Here is a 19,436-nt window from a genome sequence, read left to right as displayed (position 1 = left end):
ACTATGAAATTGGCCTTGGGCAATAGAGAGTTTCCAGATTTTCTTTGTGTAAAGTTGCTGTAGGGATTGTACAGACAGCAGAAGTCACTCCTTGTGGAATTAAAGAGGAAAGGACTTAGAAAACTTGTGTTTCAAGTTTATTTTTCAAAGCGGTTACTGCTTCCCCTCCTAGCGTTTGGCTTGCATGCTAACAAAGAACAGGCTTACTAAAGCATGTCGTGTTGAATAGGGTTTGAAATTCAAAGCGATGGTGGTGTTGGCCTTGTTCTGATTTTGTTTGTTTTTTTAGGAAATAAGTCATGATACTAAGAAATTCCGATTTGGGCTACCTTCACCAGATCATATATTAGGATTACCTGTGGGTAAGCACTGAAAACACTTCTGATTGGTAATTTAAGGCTTGGTAAAACAAGGAGTTTAAAGCTGTGTCAAAGGGAAATGTCAGATTTCCTGAAGGGTTGTGTTTCTGATCTGTTGTGTGGGCTTTGTTTTGCTTGTGTTAAACTGTGTGTTGTTTAGAACAAGATCAGTGAAACTGAACCGAGTCTGATGGAATTTGTCACTGGTCACGATATAAGCAAGAATGGTATCTGTCAAAGCTTTTTCATGTTTCTTATTTGCATTCTACTTTCTGGTGCCTTCAGTTTATTACTGTGAACTTCCCTCATGCTTTTGGTGAATACAGTCACAAATGAGAAAGAGAACAACTCTTCTGCCTGGGAAACTTGTAACTGTTCTGTGCAGAACAAAGGGGCAGATACAACCTCTGTATGGTAGAGATGCTGAAATACTCAGAGCCTTTTCTGTGTGTGCGCTTACCTTTGCTTTACATACATGTGTGTACAACTTTGTCTTGCTTTCTGTAGCACAAAGTTCATTTCAGGCTAGAATTGGCACAGTTGTCTTTCCTTGATCCTGCAATGGTGATGACATTGTACCTTGAATTAACGGCAATCTGTGCAGGGAACAGACTCTCTTCTCTGATCTGCAGGTGTGGCAGAGGTAGCCCTGTTTGTTCTGTGCTGTTGCGCAGTTCCCTGTACTGTATGGCAAGTGTCAGGGTCTTTCCCATTCCATGCTGTGAGCACTGTCCTTCTTGCATACTGCCTGTCAAGGACAGCAGGCTCTCCACGTGCTGTTCTGGTTTGTGTGGGAAAGTGTAGTTGAACTGTCCACATTAACTAGGCAAATGATAGACTGAGATGTATCCTGCAGTGTTTATGTTCATCCAGGCTTTATTCTTAAGAATTTAGGAATAGGATCTTGAAATTGTATGGGTCAAATTAGTTCTTGGGAGAATCCTGCCTTCTGCTTTTTACCAGGATTATTTTGCTAAAAAAGAAGGTGTTTTCTGCGAGCACCTTTCCTGCTTTTTGTTTTCCCATACAATACTAGATTAGTGCTGTCTGGATGAGGAGATTACTCTTGGGCAAGGTGTTTCAGTTCTTTTAATTAGCAGAAAGAAATAGATGCCTCTTGGAGTATGCCTCCTGGACCATTAGGTTGGGCAAAGAGCTCTCTGGGGATAGCAGTGCCCAGTGCTGTGGAAACCACAGCGTTATGGAGAAGGAATATAGTCCAAGGCTTTGTTCTTGATGTCTTAATGCAGAATCTCTGGGCAGTTTGCTCTGAGAGACTGCTGTTATTAAACCCTAATACTTATTTCTTTGCCTACATGAACTGTTGTATCCTTACTTCCACATCATTAATGAATATGAGAACACCAGAACCCAAAATACCGAGAACATTTGAGAATGAGCAGCAATCTATATCAGTATTTCACTAAAACGTTTTTACTTTCCTCATATCTTATCCTTGATTCTGTAATGTATTGGTTCTCCTTGGTTATGCTGCGCTCCAGAAACTCTTACTGAAAAAAGAAGAGACTAGGTGTTTTATGCAGTGTTTATGTGGTAAAGATTTTCCTACATCATTGCTTGTGTTTAACAGGTTATGACACCTGCTTTTCTCTCTTCTCTTGGCCTTCAGGCCTCATAAAAGTTTGAAATGAGATGAAAAAATAAATAATCAGACTGTAATTATTTCTCCCTAGGCCAGCATGTTTACCTCTCTGCAAAAATCGGTGGTAATCTGGTGATTCGAGCCTATACCCCAGTTTCCAGTGATGAGACAAAAGGTTATGTTGATTTAATTGTAAAGGTAAATTTTGGTTTCTTTTAATATAGATAAATTGCTAACTGGAAGGAAGGAAAGTACCTAATTTTAGTAAAATACAGAGTTTTTTTGATTGATCTTCTTTTGAATAGGATGACTGCTTGGCAAACAACTCATTTCACATTATTCTTGAATAGTAAGTTGTATTCTGTGTATCTGCTGTATGTCCTTGGGAGAGAGCAGAGGTAGGATAGATGGAGAAGGCAATTGCTTCCTTGGCAGTCATGCATGAACTTCCATAGGTTTTTTTAACCTTTTTTTTTTAAAAAAAAACCATAAATTGCCAACTCTCAAGTACTGATCACTCTTCTTGAAGCTGTTCATGCTGCTACTGGTACTTACTGCTAATAGCTGTAAGTAGAAAACAAGTCAGTAAGACCTGCTATCTTTGGTGACCCTACAGAGATTGCTGTTACATGTCTGTAAATGTCAGAAGTTGTGCTAATGGGTTTATTGGTTAAGCAAATACCATGTAGAGAAACAAGGGAAACCTTTTAAGCTAGGGAATGCAGGGCGATTTGATTGCAGGACTTCCGGATTTTCTAATCCTTTTCTATGATAGAGTCTGTCGTTAAGCAAAAACCTGGGCTTTTTTTGCACACTCTTCTTCATGTTACAAGTACACATTAACTGCTCGATACTTACATGCTTTGAAAGGTGAAAAATCTATCATGTGGCTCAGGTCTCTGGGAAAGTCCTAAAAAGATGCAGCAGTGCTATTTTCAGAAGGAGCAATTACAAAAATGGGGTGACATAACGTTCTTGCTGGCATAATAATCTGCCCGCCACCTGTTCCTGTGAGTGTGGCTCTTAGCAGGGAGCCCAGGGACATGTGCACAATAGAGCATTTTGCTACCTTTGGCTGCTTCCTGTTGCAGGCCACAGCAGACAACTTGAGAGCAAAGGATTGTCTCAATTACTTTCTTAGATGCTGTACTTCAGATCTGCAGTGTTGCGTTGCACAGCTTGTAATGCTGTCTGCAGGAAAGCTTGTGCTTGATATCATACGAATTATTGTTTTTACAGGTCTACCACAAAGATGTGAATCCCAAGTTTCCAGAAGGTGGAAAGATGTCCCAGTACCTAAATGACATGAAGATTGGAGATACCATGGACTTCAGAGGGCCAAATGGACTCCTTGTCTACAAGGGGGCAGGTACTGTGCCATGAATATGGGAGAGCAAAACAGAGGAACTTGTACTGGTTATTTTCAGAGGTGTTTTGTAAAACTTGACAACTTTGGAGAGAATCCTTTTTAAAAAGTGGAAAAGAAAAAAATCCACCTGTCCTGATCTTGACTAAGAGCCCATCAGAGTTGATATGGTGGGAAAGTGGACTTTGTGTTTAGTTTGTGTGAGGAATAGCTGGTTGTTTTCTCACTTCTGGGACAATATAGTACAATTTAAGAAAATCACTGTCACATTGTATTACTGAGAAGGCTGTGCTGGAAATAGTACCTCAGCTATACATATGGAGATGTTCCAGATGTTTCTTAATAAACGGATGTTGTGGCCTAAAATGTTCTCTGAATCTCAGTGTTGTTCCTGAATAATCTGGCTGAGAGCCAGCTTCATTTCATGATTAAACCAGGTCTGAATCGACTGGGGGAAAATAAGTTCAGAGAAGTAATCCTCTTTCAGAGATGCAAGTGAAAGATTTTGGTTTGATCTTAATGGAGAGGGACTGTGCACTTAACTCCTACTTCAGGGGGATAAGGGCTCAGCGTTTCTTTGGATCCTGACCATTTATGATGAGTAACATGCCAATGAATCTGTTATATCTCAGAGGAAACAAGGGATGCATGTTTTACAAATGTTCCTTGCTGCTCTGCTTTGGCTGCTCTAAAGAGTGGTAGCTAGGAAGGCTTGGTACTAGTTATAGATTTCTTTAAAAGGTGATTGCAATATGACAGGTACTTTTCATATAAGATACTTTTTATAAGCTTTTCACTTCACTTGGTCCTTGGTGATAACGATAAACTGCCTGGTTTTGTGACAGTGCTGAAGCAATGGCAGAAATTGGCAAGATCTTCTCATCACAGGATACTAGAAGGTATCCAGCTGACCAAGTGTCATGGGCTTCTCATTAACTGGAAATGAATTACAATAATAAAGTACTTGATAAAAGTACTTGATAAAACTCCAACATTTTGGATTCTAATTGTTGCAGGGGTTCTTGCCTGATGCTGGTTTAATTACAGCTTCGTCGAATGTGGGGACACACAAATGGCTAGATCCATGGTACAAGCGAGGATGATGAGGATGGTCTAAATAACCCGTTTCTTTCTAGTAGGGGCTGTAGTTACCTTTAGCTACCACAAACATTCACAGTTGCCAAGTTGTGTTCTAGGCAGTGCTGTGGAAATCCTCGAGTTCTTCTGTAAATGATGTTGGAGAGCGGGAAAAGAGTAAATCAGTTGTTCAAAGCTAGGTACCTACAGGTTCTGAATATTTCTCCTAGGTACCTTTCTTATCAAGCCTCATAAGAAGTCTGAAGCAGAGAAGAAGTTTGCAAAGCATCTTGGGATGATAGCTGGAGGAACAGGTAAAACTATTTTCATCATAGGGGACATCTAGAGAACAAAGACATCTTTATGGATATGTGTGAGGAATTTCAAACACTGTGTTTTAGCAACAGAGCACTTGCACCTGCATGTCTTTTAGCAAGGGTTTGGCAACAATGAAGCTTTCCAGTGGCTTGAGTTCAGTCCTGGGAGCTAGCAACTTCAGAGTTTGAATCTGGATTTACCATGTGACCTCAGAGAAGCCACTTAATCTTCCTGAGCTTCAGTCTCACTGACAAAAAATATTTTAGGAGAATGTCTTGAGGGTAAAATTACCGTATAGGATAGAGAATAATGAAGAGGAAATCCCCAGATACAAATATTGTCATCTAGTTTTTGTTTTGAAATTAGTTTTAGTAATAGAAACCCTCATCCTCTGTATTTGTCATGGTTAGAAAATCAGAGGTGTGTAGCCCTGTGCAAACTAAACTTCCACTGAAGACTGAAGGAAGGCAGCATTAGTACTGAATCTGCAGGTGTAGAAAGAAATACCCTTTTTTTTTAACCACTTTGTTTTTTAACAGGAATAACTCCTATGTTGCAGCTGATTCGTTGTATCACAAGCAATCCTAAGGACTCCACAAAATGTTACCTTCTTTTTGCTAATCAGGTGAGTATATGGATTCATCTGTTTGTCATTTTTTAATGGTGTATTTTTTTTCCTGGTCTCGGAGCTTTTTAAACTGCTGGGACACTGACAACTGGAGAAAATACTGCTCTGCATTTTTCATACTCTTCCAGTGTCTTTGGGTTTTTATTTTCACCCAACTCTTCAGGAGAAAATATCTAAGATGATGAGTACATGGAGGAGCAGGAAAAGGTACTTATGTAAGCTCTTCATATAGACTTGGGTTAAAAGGATTTAAGGAGAAACTGAATAAAAAAAATTATCCATGAGGCCTTTTATAAATACTTGTGTGGTGCTACTGTAGTTCCTAAGATCATCTTGTATTTGCTTTGAAGGTGGCTCCCCATAGTTTCACTTGTACTCTCTGATTTCCTATGTTAGGGAATAAATAGTATGAGCAGATTCTGATCTCTCTACTCATTTTATGCCTTCACTGATTTCAAGGAAACATGGCTTTGTTCCATTAATCTGTTTCTACAGTTAACCTTCAGCATGCTGGTACTGGGCCATACTTGCCAGGGTCAGAAACAAGTTTGGCTAACTGTGATTTTAGCTTAGATTAAAAAGTTGTTCAAATTGCCATCTTTAAGACAATGTTTAGGTGGTTATTAAGTCTCATAGGTTGTTGTTCTTAATCTAAATTCAGAGAAGCCTGTAATGATAATAGCTGTCATGTAAAGGGAGGAAAAAAATCACTTCTTGGTTTGAATGAGTTATCATTGCATTTGTCTTGTTGAATGCCAGATGAGCTCGCATTAGAGGGCATCCTGAGATGGTTAGGAGCTAAACAGCAGTCTCATTTTGCAGACAGAAAAGGATATATTACTGAGAGCTGAGCTAGAAGACATTGCCAAGAGGCATCCTGATCAGTTCACGCTTTGGTATACGCTGGACAGACCTCCACAAGGTAGGCTGCTGCTACACACTGGAAATGCCTTTGCTCGTTGTAGTACAACAGTCCAAGTTTCACTTTTGTTCAAGGGGCCATTAGTGTAATATCAAGTCTTCTTGTCTTAAACTTTTAAACAACAAAGAGCCCTGCAACCTCTTGGAAACAAGCCTTACCACAACACCTACTTTGGAACGTGGTCTGTGCCTGGTGGGCCTTAGAAAGTGTGAACTAGTAATTAACTTTGGTTGGGTCAGACACGTTGCTCAGTGGCCAGTTTGGGGGACTTGTGAGCAAAAGTTACAGCTGTTTTGGGCTGTCTCCTTAATCAGGTTATGTTAGCATTTTGTTGGCATTAAATTGCTTAATGCCTGCAAATAGTACATGCACATCTTTGTTTTGCAGCAACTTTAGATTAGATTCTGTAAAACAGAGCTGCCACATGTATAGATTGAGGCATTAACTAAATGGCGGCAGAGGCTGAACTCTACTCAATCTCCTTTGAAACTTGAGTATTTATCTTTGTTGATATTCCAGGTGATGTAAGCTTTTATTTAACAGATGTAAAAGCCAAAATGAGACAGATCAAAGTTCTGTATCTGTTGACAGGAACAGTAGATGGCCAGAGAAGAGTAATCAGCAGGTCTTGATACTCTTCTGCTGTTCTCCGTTCTGAGCCAAATGTGTCTCTCCAGATATAACAGCCCCCAGTGGACTACTTTTATAAGAAATTAGTGTTGCCTTTACAGCTCGTATGAGGTTTTTTGCAGTCTGTTAGTGGTTCTGTAGAATTAGCACTTTTCTGTGAAGAATGACTTCTGGTTTGCATATGCCTCTTAATTCTTGTGTTGAAAGAGAGCGTGAATAGGTGCCGTCGTGTTACTGATTTTACAGACATCTATCAATCACCCCTGCTGTCCCATCTTCTCTATACTGAAGACTGCTGGGCTCCCCCACGTAGCAGTGATTATGTACCTTTGCTCGGCCTGGTTCTCTTAATGTTTCCCAGCTTGGAATGTGTCCCTTTTCTGAGCTGAGCAGATCAGAACTGAACACCGGTAGTCAAGATGCAGGCAAACTGTATTTTTACTTCGGCACGGTGTGCCCTCTTCCTTTCCTGATACTTAACATTTCACATGCCTTTTGACTGCTGCTGTTTTCATCACCCCAATCTATGAAAGCAGGATTGGTTTTCCTGTTTGGCTTGCTTTAAGTCACAGACTCATTCAATATTACTATTTGAAATCATTTAGTATGTCTTTCCTTTTTTTTTTTTTTTAACTTATCACTTAACTACATGGCAAAACTTTTGTCATCACCAAACTTTGTCACCCCATGATTTTTTTTAACATGTGTTTGATGGCACAGGTCTCAGTGCCTCCTCTCCCTGCACAACTGCCCCTAGGTGAACTCTCTTCAAAGGAAAAGCTGATTTAGTCTTTCTGTTGATTCCTATAATCTAATTTCTTTTAAATCTATCATTTATTCACAGAATTTTATGTATTGTCAACCAGATCCTTGTTATCCACATGCTTGTTGTCCCTATCGAAGGGGACCACTAGATTTGAGCTCAGTGAGAGATTTACCCCTCTCCTGGCTTGCAGTGGCATAACTGTGCTGGTTCTTCAAGCACTTTGTGAGTACAACAGACGCAACTTAAGAAGGCTTCAGACTGTACAGAGATTCAAATTAATACTGTAATTCTTTGTTTCAGATTGGAAGTACGGTTCTGGCTTTGTCACTGCAGACATGATTAAAACCCACCTTCCTCCTCCCAGGAGCGAAACGCTCATTCTTATGTGTGGACCCCCCGCTATGATTCAGTTTGCGTGCCAGCCCAACCTGGACAAACTTGGCTATCCCAAGAGCAGTACATTTTCTTATTAACACTGATGTCATCTGATACCTTGTCCTAAGTACTGTGCGTTTTCCCACAGGAACAACTGGTACGTAACTATGCAGTATTCCCGGTTTTGGTTTTTGAGGTGTGTGTGATTTTTATCCATATAACTTAATATCTGTGGTTTATAATATAGTTACCTTTGCATGTTTTAATATGAAGGTGAGAGTTCATCTTGAATTGTGTTGAAGTAACTTAATCTTACCTCTTAAGTTAGTATGAAATGTTAATTCTGAGGAAAAAAATAGTTTAATTGGCAAAGTAGGACAGAGATAAAACCACTTGTTTGTTAAGATGGGTATGGAATTTGAGAGAGCGCTATAAAACTGGACTAGGATTATTTGACAGTGCTGTACAGGTAATTCATTTAGTGAATCCTGGGGAAGGAGTGTACAAAGAACAGTGGGTAGTGGGTTTTTTGTTTGTTTGTTTTAATGCTGATTTACAGCCCTTTACCAGGGACTAAGAAAGAAGGCACTATTGCTATTGAAAATGAGAACAGAATCTGGGTAACATGCAAATTGCTTATTATTGTAAAAGAAATTCTTATTAGGGCGAAATGTGTTCAGGAGGATTACCTAACTTCATGCCATCTTTTTTTTGCTAAAAAATCACTGCCAACTATATGTGGAGGTTGTGGGCTGCATACACAGAACTATCCAGTGATGTTACGTTATTTGAATGTTATTCTCTAAGTGTAGTGCTTGCTATTTTGGAAGTTTCAGAAATTTGCTTTGCTTCTTGCTTCCTATTGTTTAGTTATGCTGAGTCGATCATCTGTTCTGCTAATGCCTTGTCTCGGTGTTTCTGTCACTAAGAATTTAATTCTTAGTCTATAGTGCTTGAAGTACTGCATGTTAATTTCCAGGAATTAGTTTACAGTACATTTGTTTTAGGGTCTGACAAATTCCCAGCCATGGGACTTGTTTCTTCAGATACTAATGAATATGTTTACTAAATATTTTTATTCATCTAAAGCAAAACAAAAAGAATTTACTAGTGAGAAATTGACATACGGGTTTTATAGTTCATCAGTTGCCTTTGTAGCAATAATGCAAAACCACAGAAGTGCAGACTGTGATTCTGTCCCTGATGAGAGATCAAATACACATATTCGTGTTAGAATCATTCCACAGTCAGCAAGAGATGGAGGAACATTAAGAATTTATTTGTAACAGTCGAAAAAATAAGCATTTAGGCCAGTATTATGATAATTAGGATTTCTTACTATATATATATTTTAAAAAACCCAATAATTTTGTAGATTGACTATTCACAGCCAAGTTAATTAGCACAACAACACATTTACTTATAAATACATCATCAAAAGCAAGCTGGAAATCTGCTTGGAATATCCCAGTGATATTAAGGCTGCCTCTGCTGGAGCAGCTTATCCTATCTGTGGTGCTGTAGTAAGTCTGCTGGCTAATAACCTGACATAGTATTTCAAATGCACATAGTACAGGGTCTGGTCACTAGTACTGACTGCAGTGCCGGATTGGAGATGTACTTGACTGGTACAGTTAATAGCTTTTACCAAGCGTTTTTAATTTGCTCGTGTGTAGACTGACTTCTTATTCTTCTGGATTGTCCATTATTGTTTCATTAGTCAGTGACTGAAATAGTTTTAGCCTTGGTTTTAGCATTTTGGACAATAAAATCATGTGTTTAGTTTTTAACATCTGACCTGACCATACAATGCAGGGTCTGTCACGAGAGGCTCATGGAGTGAGGAGTAGACTAGGCCGCCTTTAAAAGTGACAGCTTGTGAGGAGCCCTTGCTGTTTATTCTGGACAGTGCTGGAGATTCCCCTTCATTTGGGAGGGCTGTGGCTGGGAGTGGCCTGCCCTCAGGCTGTATTAGCATGTAAACAGATCTGTTTTGTCAGGTGTTCTGAAGAAACAAGATTTGTTTTATTAGGGTACTTGCCTGATGCTCCTTAATCATGTTTTACACGTCACAGAGCGGTAATGGTTGTCTCCTATTGCTAAATAAAATATTCAGTGAAAATGTATCTAGCTGGAATGAGAAGAGAACTGAAAGTGAAGAGCAGTATTATTTACAACATCACCAGTTCTCATGCAAACGTTACAAAAGTGTTTCTACTGTAATCTCCAGTCCTGGGTGCTCTTTGCAGCCATGTGTTTAATTAGGTGTAACTACAGAAAGAAAATTAGCTTATTACCCATCCCTGTCTTCCTGAGAGCCAGTACTGTGTTTTGGGGCTCAGAAAACTCTCTGAACCACTTTGACTGTTCAGAAGGCTTATCAGCATCCTGATGCTTGCACATATGTGTCAGTAATAGCCATTTCAGACAAATGTCAATGTACAAGAAAGACCCTGTTCCATAGCTCTAGTTAAAGAACTCATTTAAAACCAAAATGGATCATGCTGGAAATTCTGTTGTACTTTTACCATATGGAGTGCAGTGAACACTGTTCCTAAAGTTATATTTTACATCTGTTAAATTTTGTGATTTCTCCTTGATAGCAAACTTCTTAGCATGCATGTAAAAATCACATGATAAAAAAGTAACCTGAAGCACTGACTTTAGTATCCAAGAGTTTTTCTGGTAGTCTCAGTTTTATTTCCTGCTGTAGCTGTTCAGCATCTTTTTGAGTTAGGTAAAGATTTGTGAACATGCCACCTTGTCATCCTCCTGGTAAAAGCAAGGGCTTGGTGGATAGTAGTATGTTCCATTCTTCCCTTTCAACACTGCACTTACTTAGACAAAAAGAGTACAGGACATATGCTAATGAAAGGGATGAGAGATTAATAATCCATTTATGGGAAACAGTCTCTGGCAAGACTGCAGCAGTAGTTAGCGAGCCATTGCTGCACTCACCTGCCCCCGTCAGGTGGCTCTGATTAGTCCACACAGTACAATAACTTGTAATGCAAGACTCATTACTGGTCTAATTATAAAAATAAAAAAATTACAAAACAGAACAGGTAAAAGATGACTTAATAAAAGGGTGAAATATATTGCAAGTCTTGGCTTTCCGGACTCTGGATACAAGTACCACTTCTCTCTCAACACCTATTTCACATTATGTAATGTGGAAAATAGTGTGGGTGAGAGTTACCTGTAATGTGTCACTACATTGACAATATTAAATGCTATGTGGTAAGTCTTCTTGGCAGAAAAGGGGTTAAAGCCTTTCTGCACCACAGTGTCAAGTGTCTCCTGGCCACCCCTCTGGACAGGCATGAGGTATGATTAGTGTTCTTGGTCACACTGAAACATCATCTCCAGTCTTCGAAGGTAGGTGTTAAAAATCTGCTGTCATTCAGCATTTCATCTTGGCTTAGCATGGTCTGAAAAGAACAAGGTGCAAAGGACTAAGCATGCTCGGTTAGAAATCCAACTGTAAGGAGGTAAGAAAGATTCACAACAGAGGGGGTCAGAGCCACATAAAATTAACAGGATTTCTTGAATGTAGCTTTAAATGAACTGTTTTTGCTTGAGGAAATTCTCACAGAGATTTTGTGTGTGGCATGTGACAACTATGTTACAGAACTCTTCATTATACCTTTCCGTCAACTATTCTTCTTTTTTATAAATTAGCTGCTATGGAGTCAGGAATTAGTGGTGATGTTGTTTGTTTTCCATGAAGTTTTAGCTTATGTAAATTTTCAAGTACCTCTTTGCTAGACTTTGCTGTGACAGGCATTTGATGGTGGTTCACAAAAACTTAAAAATAGGCATAAATGAAACTTGATTTTAAGTGCAATTTAAGAAGCAGGATTTTTTTTTTTTTTTGGACTGTGAATATGCAACCAGGCTATAAAGAGGTGTGTACCAAGTACACACCTTCAATGAGAAACTTGCAATGAATTCTAGCTGAATACATTTGTGACTTTAAAAGGAGAGTGAAATTAGTACATACCGTCAGCTGGCTTATGCCTTGAGAAAGAGCCCCTATTTGCATTACTGTTCCTTCTGAATGTTCCATCTGTAAAAGCATTCAGGAACTAGTTCAAATCAGACAGTATGTGCAATTTTATTCATGCTACATGCAGCTTTGGAAGGTATCTGTGCCTAGACAAATGAAGTTGTGATAAGTTTAAAGTTCTATTTCTGCACATTAACAAAAATGCTGCCATGCTCTAAGGTATGTAAAAATGCATTTAATGCCAGAAGTGTGAATCCTGAATAAAGAAAGATTGATTTCATGAAACTCGAGCTGTAATTCATGGAAAAAAAAGCAGAAAGCAAAAAGAAACAAAAAGAAGCAAGAAGGAAGAAACGAAGAGAAACAAAGAGGAAAAGAAAAACCAAAAAGAAACGAGAGAAACGGAGAGAAACGGAGAGAAACGAAGAGAGAAACGAGAGGAAAACAAAAACCAAAAAGAAACAACAAGAAAGAAAGAGAAACAGAAGGAAAGGAAACAAAAGGAGGAAACGAAAAGAGTGGCAACGAGAGGAAACAAAAAAAAACCAAGAAGAAACAAAAGGAAAAGAAACAAAGGGAAAAGAAACAAAAAAGCTTCACTGATAGTGAAGTAGTAACACTACTATACTTCAGGCAGTCTCCCTTCACAGGTGAGAAGAGTCCTTCATGCTACAGTCCTACCTGTTCTTATTTAACAAGGTTATCAGTTCTAGGGCATTATGATTTCACTGCATGACCACACACTCAGAAGTCATGCTTAACTGAAGACCTTGCTCCTAGAGAAAAAAAACCCCAGTATTGTTGTAATGCCTGAACAACCGGATAGCGTAAGCTCTTGGCTCATTTAATGCAGTCATTTGCCGCTCTTAACTGTGCAAGTGGACACCCACACAAAATGCCAGGCAGGATTTGGTATCATTCTGCTTCATTTTACTAAGGTGCACATTGAAAAAGAGAATGGTTAGGTAATGAACATGAATGACATGTTAGATGCAGTAAATCATGCAAATGAAAAAACATGACTTAGAGTTAGTCTTTTCAATTTTGTGACCATTCTCTCATCAGGCTTAAAATGTTTTTATCTCACTCAAGGTCACCGGAGGTAGGACAGGTTACCCCAACTGCCTCTGTCTGGCTTGTGTGTGTAGTAGTCCAAGTTCACACAAGCCTCCAGGAGCTCCATTTTTCAGGGTTTACATTCCTTTACACAGCATCAAAGTTGAATAAAATTTGATGGGCTTTAGTCTTCATCATTTGTCTGTATGATGTCTCAACCGTTTCATTCACAAGCTCACTACTGTGTAACAAAAGTGAATTATTTAAGTTATTGGTTTATTAATAATCTTGTCTATTACTGATGTTTGTTTTCACATATACCAGCTAAACGTAACTACTCCCCACTGTACATAAAGAAAAATTCGGTTGGATTCTTTGATTAATGTCTGTTTAAAAATATACAATCCAGTTGTATTTTAATATATAACTTGATAGCTTTGTACAAATTAATCCACATAAATTTATTACATTAAAAACCACCCATAAAATGAAAAAAGTAGTGTGCTATAATAAGATAATGAAAGCTAGAAGTATGAAAGATTTGCGTTTACTGCAACCACCACCTTAATTGTGAAAATGCATCAATCTTCCTAGTGTAAAGGTGTTATAGTCCTGAAAAAGGGCTTGAAGATGGATGAGTTTATGATGCTGATTTAAAAAATTAATCTGACATTCTTAGTACAGAACTCTTCCCAGTGTCCATACGTCAATACTTTCTCAATAAGTTCATGCAGATGTAGCAAATACTTTGTTATATGCTAACGTTTGGTTATTTGCAAGCTTTGGAATGCATGGAGAGGATGAGATGAGAATGGCGTCAGTCTGTCTGTCCCACCTGATCCAGTTCCTTATCAGTGAACGGACTAAGTCCTTTGTATCCACCATAGTTTTTCAGGGAACCATTTGTGGCAGCTGGGTTTGTATCCACAGGACAAATGTAGTCGGTTGATTCATCAAATTTCTTTTTTCTTAAGTTCCCAAAATGTGAAAATCCAAGTTTCTTTGGCTGAAATAAGAAGACAACAATTTTTGAGCACGAAAAATAAACATTCATGATGTTCTCTTTTTTGATTTACTGCAATACCCTGGTCCTTCAAGTACATAGATTCTGAACTAAAAGGTAATTGTTTCCAAATTGGGAGTTATATTTGATGTTAAATATTTTTAGATGGTATTGCTTCTAAGAAAAGACAGAAGTGATTGCATGCTATTTCAGAAGCAGATTTGAACAGATAGGAAACAAATGCTTTGGTATCTAGAATTAAGGAAAATATAACAAGAGAAGTCACCTTGCCCTGCCCATGTTTGTCCCTTAGTTTCTTTAGAAGACGGGAGAGGAAGTCTGAAATAGCTCCTTTTTGAAAGCAGCACATACCCGAACTTTGGCAGTGGTGGTCAGAGGTGTGTATGCTGCTGACTCAGTTATTTCTCTTTTTTCTTGTTGTGTCTCTGGTCCAATTAATACGTTGAAATTGGTTGTGAGGTGGCGCCGCAGTAGGGTCTTTTGAGGTGGAATATTCAGCAGCATTGCCAGTGTGTCACCATTGAAGCGAGGTTCAAGGATCTATTGAAACATGGCAGAATATTTGAAGTTTTTTTATATGGTTAAATATTTGCGATAGTAAATGATTACACTACGTACCAGAGGAATTTCTCACTCTAAGCTATCTATCTATATTAGACCTTTTAAAACTCACGTGCAATATTCAGTAGGGTTTGAACTGGATATAAGTAGGCACTAAGAAATGTGTAGGGCATGATAAGGCAAGTATGTATTTATCATCAAACCTTATATTTGTTTGGATTGAACAAGTTTATTTTCAGAATTTTCTGCTCTATGCTGAGACTATAAACTTAGCACAATTTTTTCTATTGCATTTTGGCAAAAATCCTACAGCACTAGAATAACGGCATTTCAGAACTCTGATTTTACTAAGCTGGATGTTCTGAATTAAAAAAATGTCATTCCTGATTGCTGGCAAGACTGCTGCAACTTCAGGACAGTTATTTACCGTGGCTCAGAATTCTATTAAAACCACTCAAAAAACCCACTCAGTGATGCCTTACCAAAAAATAACTTTGCCACAGTACAGTTTGGTTTGGGGGATTTTCATGTAATGCTGCTAAACATTCACACAGAGCTCAGCTTTGATTATAAAAAATGTTTTAGCAGCTCCTTTTTTATTTTAGTTTTCCTTTGTAAAAATTAAGATGCATGGATCAGATAAAGAGGTGATTTAGAAGGTCTGATCATACTGTTGTATTGCAGATGTGTTTGTTTCCTCCTGCTTGACAAACAAACACCAGATAAAAGACATTTTATATTGCAGTCTGTCACTTTTCAGTAGATCCGCAGTAAAATGTTAAAACAATTCTTACGATCAGGCCACCGTGCACTCCACTTCCTCGAAGGTTTGGTGCATATTCTGCCAGATCAACTGATCTGAGCCATTCCATCACTCTGTGATTGGACCACTGAACTACTTCAGAAGGCGAAATGTTATTCTGTGGAAGTGACCAGAAAAGATGGTGACACTATAGCCTGTATTGTCACTGCATGTTTACAATATGTAACTGCAGTTCAGGTAACAACACTGTCCCCTCCGCTTACTCAAAGAGTAGTATTTTTCCCAGAGTCTAAAGATACTGTTTCTGTTGAAGGCTTTTTCAAACATCCTTTGATAGGATGGCATAGTCTAGTACAGATAAAACCCCACATATATCACATCAAGTAGTACAGTAGAGATTATAGGTGCTAGGTGTTAAAAAGGGAGCATTTTGACAACAGTATTATTTTCAGTCGTTAATACAAAGGCAATAAGCTATGCTGACTGGGTAAGGCAAAAACTGTCCTTGAGGATTAAAAATTATGAGACGCAAAGAAAGAACATTCCAAATTATTTTACTGGAAGTTGATTGAACTTCTTTAAACTAAGGAAATATTTTTTAAAGAGAAGTGCATGAAATTCACTTAAGGACTGAGCAGATTTTTATCATCAGTGAGTACACATTGCATTCCAGAGCTGGAAAGCCACAGCTCCCTGCTAGCAGTCATTCAGTTGTATCACTGTGCACTGCAAACTTTCTGTCCCCTGTGGCTGGAATCTGGTAGTCGATGCTTGTTTAAATTAATTTATTTAAACATTCTTTTACCTCTTCAACTGGTCTCCTGCGCAGGCAGTGGGGGTTAAAACCGTTGACATGCAGCACATGAATGGCACATTTAATACTCAAGTGATGCAACTGGCTGGTGACTTTCAGAAAGAGCAGGTCATTCTGTAAAAGAGACAGTTACTACTGGCACAGTTTCCACCTTGAAAAAAAAATCTTTAAACTGCTCACATTCAAGGAGAAATTGTAAAATTATTTTCTCATTGTGAAGTTAAACTTGGTTAAACTGAGCAAAAAGGATTTTAGCTTACCACAGTTAAGTACTGCAACATTCTCCCATCAACTCTGGATTCATGGAACTGGTCTTTGTACTGAGGTAAACCAATATCATCAAGCCATCCTGCAGATACAACAACACTGGGGTACCCACATCCAGATCAGAAAGAACAAAGTCCTTCTCCCCTTCCTGTCTGGGCTGGCTGCTTCCGAGGCATTGGGGTAGCTCGTTCTACCTATTCACTTCCCAAAGGACAGCCTCTGACCACAACCCTAAACGCAATTCCCACCAAACAGCTCTGTCAGCCGCAGCCTGTGATATTGTACCTGCGTGTGTGACTGAACACGTGCTTTCTGCAGCAGAAGGCAGCTCTCGCTAGACCGAGCTCCCCACATCAACTTCCCTGCAGTCTGAATGCCAGAGTTCCCCTTGGAAGATCACACAGTACAGCTGTGTATTTAGATGTCCAGAACACCATAAAACCCCTCATTCTACTCACATGAACCTCAGTGCTTTTAAAAAGATACTCGGTAACTGCTTAAACAAGCATACATCAGGCAGCCCATCCATAGCAGTGGGAGAATTTCCTTTCCAAACAATTCCAGGACAGTTCACTTACGTGTCACCCAGATATGATCAAGTTGCGCCGACTTCTCATCTTGTTTGGTGTTTATTGATTTAATGGCCAAAACTAATTTCTTCCTGTGCAGTGGATGCTTTATTCCCATTTCCTGCAAAGATAACCATTAACTAATAGTTTCTCTCTCATTAGGTATCTACAAAAATTGATACTAGCTATTTCAGAATGTAGAACTGACAGTTGTTTGAAGGGGCCTACATATTCAACATGTGTGGTTGCTTGTGAGAAACAGTTAGAGATTATTACCTTTTCCATGTCCTGAGGTGTCGCAGTTAACAGTGTATGGCCTGAAGTCACCCACTGCCGGGCAAAAATGACGTACTGGCCAAGACCAAAGTCCTCAAGCCAGTTACAAACTCTTTCAGTGCTCCACTGAGCAAATGGAGCATTGTAGTCACTGAAAAGTACAAGAAAAGTTTGAAAAAAAAAATCTTAAAAGGGAAGAACTCTGGTTATTCTCTAAAAACTTGTCATGTGCCAGAGGCAGTACTACAGTGGGTCTGTTCATGTGCTTTGCTCTGTGCCATAGTAAAATACAGGCGTGCTGGTAATGGGGCTGTCCAGAGCCCCAACCTGCAAACAGGGGCTGGGAGGGTGATTAAGAATATCCCTTTTTCTATTTGAAAAGAGAAAAAAGGGAACTGCAGGTATCTCCAGGGGAGATAGGTATTCTTGTTCTTTAACCAAGTGAAATTTTTGACACTCCCTGCAAACAGCTAATGCTGCGAGCTGCATCTGAAGCAGTGCACACAGGGGAGCTACTTCAGATATGGTTCCTATCACGGAAATTCTTTCCAGTTGTGGATTTCCACATGTAATGAAGTACACTGGGAAAAATGTATTTCAGAAGAGGAGAGTTTGGCTGTTCAGCATGTTTAACTACCACAATCTGATGTGCAAGGTAAAGAAAGAACCATTACCTTTTCTGGCCTTTGTTGTCCTTTGATCTGGACAATCGAGGTCCTGCTGTTGCACGGAGACCGCCTCTTCGGAACTCTGCCAAACCCAGGTCGTCTGCAGGGAAGTTACCTGACTGAGTTCTTCTTATTCTTTCAAGACAAGAGGGCCACAACAGAACTATTAGCTTTAAAACAGAGAACACTCATTTGATATAGTGACAGCTAGAACCTGTATTAATCTTCCTGTAATCTTCCCGCAAACATCGAATTCAAGGAGTAGCTGAAGGAAATTCCAGGCAAATGCTGTCTACACCCAACTCTGAGGGAAGAGAAAGCTCTGCAGAGCAGCTGTACACCTTCAGCCCAGTTAATAATCCACACTGGAGGCCAGACTTGTGACTGGCTGCTGTCCTGAAGTACCTAAAGTTAACACAGCAAAACTCAGGCCCCCTGCTTTTTGGTTCTTCTGTTTTCTCTCATTTTTTCACTTGATGCATTCTGTAACAAACAGTATTATTTAGTTGTTCGTAGCTAATGCAACCTGTTGGCATTACACATTATCAGCATTAAGATGACAGCAGTGTCTTATTTCTTCCAAGAGCACAACGCTGCGATCGCCACCATCCATTTTCTACACTTGGGGGTACATAGAGACACGCTTGTACAATCACACAGAGCTGCTTTCCCTCCTCTTTCTGAATCTTACTTTATAGATACTGCAGCTTTTGTGGAGAACTGAATTACTTCTCAGCTGAAATGATTTGACAGAGAATTAAAAATAAATGACCTTACTTTCCCCAGATTTTCCTGATCCCTTTTGGACTCTTTCTGTTTTCTGGAGACAACGGAGATTGTGGACCTGAATCTGTTCCCGAAGAAAGAGGGGAAAGGTCATCCGAGACTACTGCATCATCCACGTTCTCTGTTTCTCCTGGATTAAGAACAGTAATAAACATTTTATACTAATTGGTAACAAAGTTGTTATGTGGGAGAAAAATGTTGAAATGTAGAACATAATAAAAAAGTAAACATATCTATAAAATTGGTCTTGTATTAAAACCCAAACATGCTCAGAAGGTGAAAAAAGAGGAGCTGTACATTTGATACAAAAAAGAAAGCAATAAAACAGTGGGTAGAATAGTATTATTTCAGTCATTTGTTTTTAAATACATTATTTAAAGTCTTCAGATTGAAGCAGACTCTTGCCTTGCCTATTCTTAATACTGTAAGTCCTCTGTCAAAATCAATGGAAATTCTGGTGACTTCCGTGAAATCAGAATGAAAACAGAAGCAATTATCTTAAAAAAATCCCACGCGAAGCCGTTACTTCATCTCAATACTGCACTTAAGGAATTCAGTCTGGATATCCCACTTGGCATTAGTATTTCGTAGAGTAAGGG

At 39.0% G+C, this 19,436-nt stretch overlaps 2 protein-coding genes across 2 annotated transcripts in view; one reads left to right on the top strand and one right to left on the bottom strand.

The window, feature by feature from the left end:
* Positions 1–289: 289 nt before the first annotated feature.
* Positions 290–18,986, top strand: LOC104275101 (NADH-cytochrome b5 reductase 2; the record flags this gene model as incomplete). The annotated part of the gene is made up of 8 exons (XM_009870954.1): positions 290–362; positions 2,054–2,160; positions 3,202–3,331; positions 4,636–4,719; positions 5,263–5,348; positions 6,174–6,273; positions 7,970–8,171; positions 18,878–18,986. Coding segments are annotated over 7 exons (753 nt in total), but the record flags the coding sequence as incomplete, so codon positions are not given.
* Positions 11,404–19,436, bottom strand: part of PPFIBP2 (PTPRF interacting protein, binding protein 2 (liprin beta 2)) — a 70,441-nt gene continuing 62,408 nt past the window's right edge. Inside the window, exons 18-28 of the mRNA XM_009870953.1 lie at positions 18,829–18,967; positions 18,058–18,186; positions 17,384–17,534; positions 17,117–17,228; positions 16,532–16,620; positions 16,263–16,385; positions 15,489–15,614; positions 14,485–14,673; positions 13,945–14,115; positions 12,048–12,113; positions 11,404–11,475 (exon numbers count right to left, since the gene is read on the bottom strand). Coding sequence (XP_009869255.1) covers positions 11,404–11,475; positions 12,048–12,113; positions 13,945–14,115; positions 14,485–14,673; positions 15,489–15,614; positions 16,263–16,385; positions 16,532–16,620; positions 17,117–17,228; positions 17,384–17,534; positions 18,058–18,186; positions 18,829–18,967 — 1,367 coding nt within the window. The remainder of the gene's footprint in view (positions 11,476–12,047; positions 12,114–13,944; positions 14,116–14,484; positions 14,674–15,488; positions 15,615–16,262; positions 16,386–16,531; positions 16,621–17,116; positions 17,229–17,383; positions 17,535–18,057; positions 18,187–18,828; positions 18,968–19,436) is intronic.

The sequence above is a fragment of the Apaloderma vittatum genome, unplaced genomic scaffold (assembly GCF_000703405.1).
Source record: "Apaloderma vittatum isolate BGI_N311 unplaced genomic scaffold, ASM70340v1 scaffold18256, whole genome shotgun sequence".
NCBI classification, from domain to species: Eukaryota; Metazoa; Chordata; class Aves; order Trogoniformes; family Trogonidae; genus Apaloderma; species Apaloderma vittatum.
This window is presented reverse-complemented; position numbering and strand designations above follow the sequence as displayed.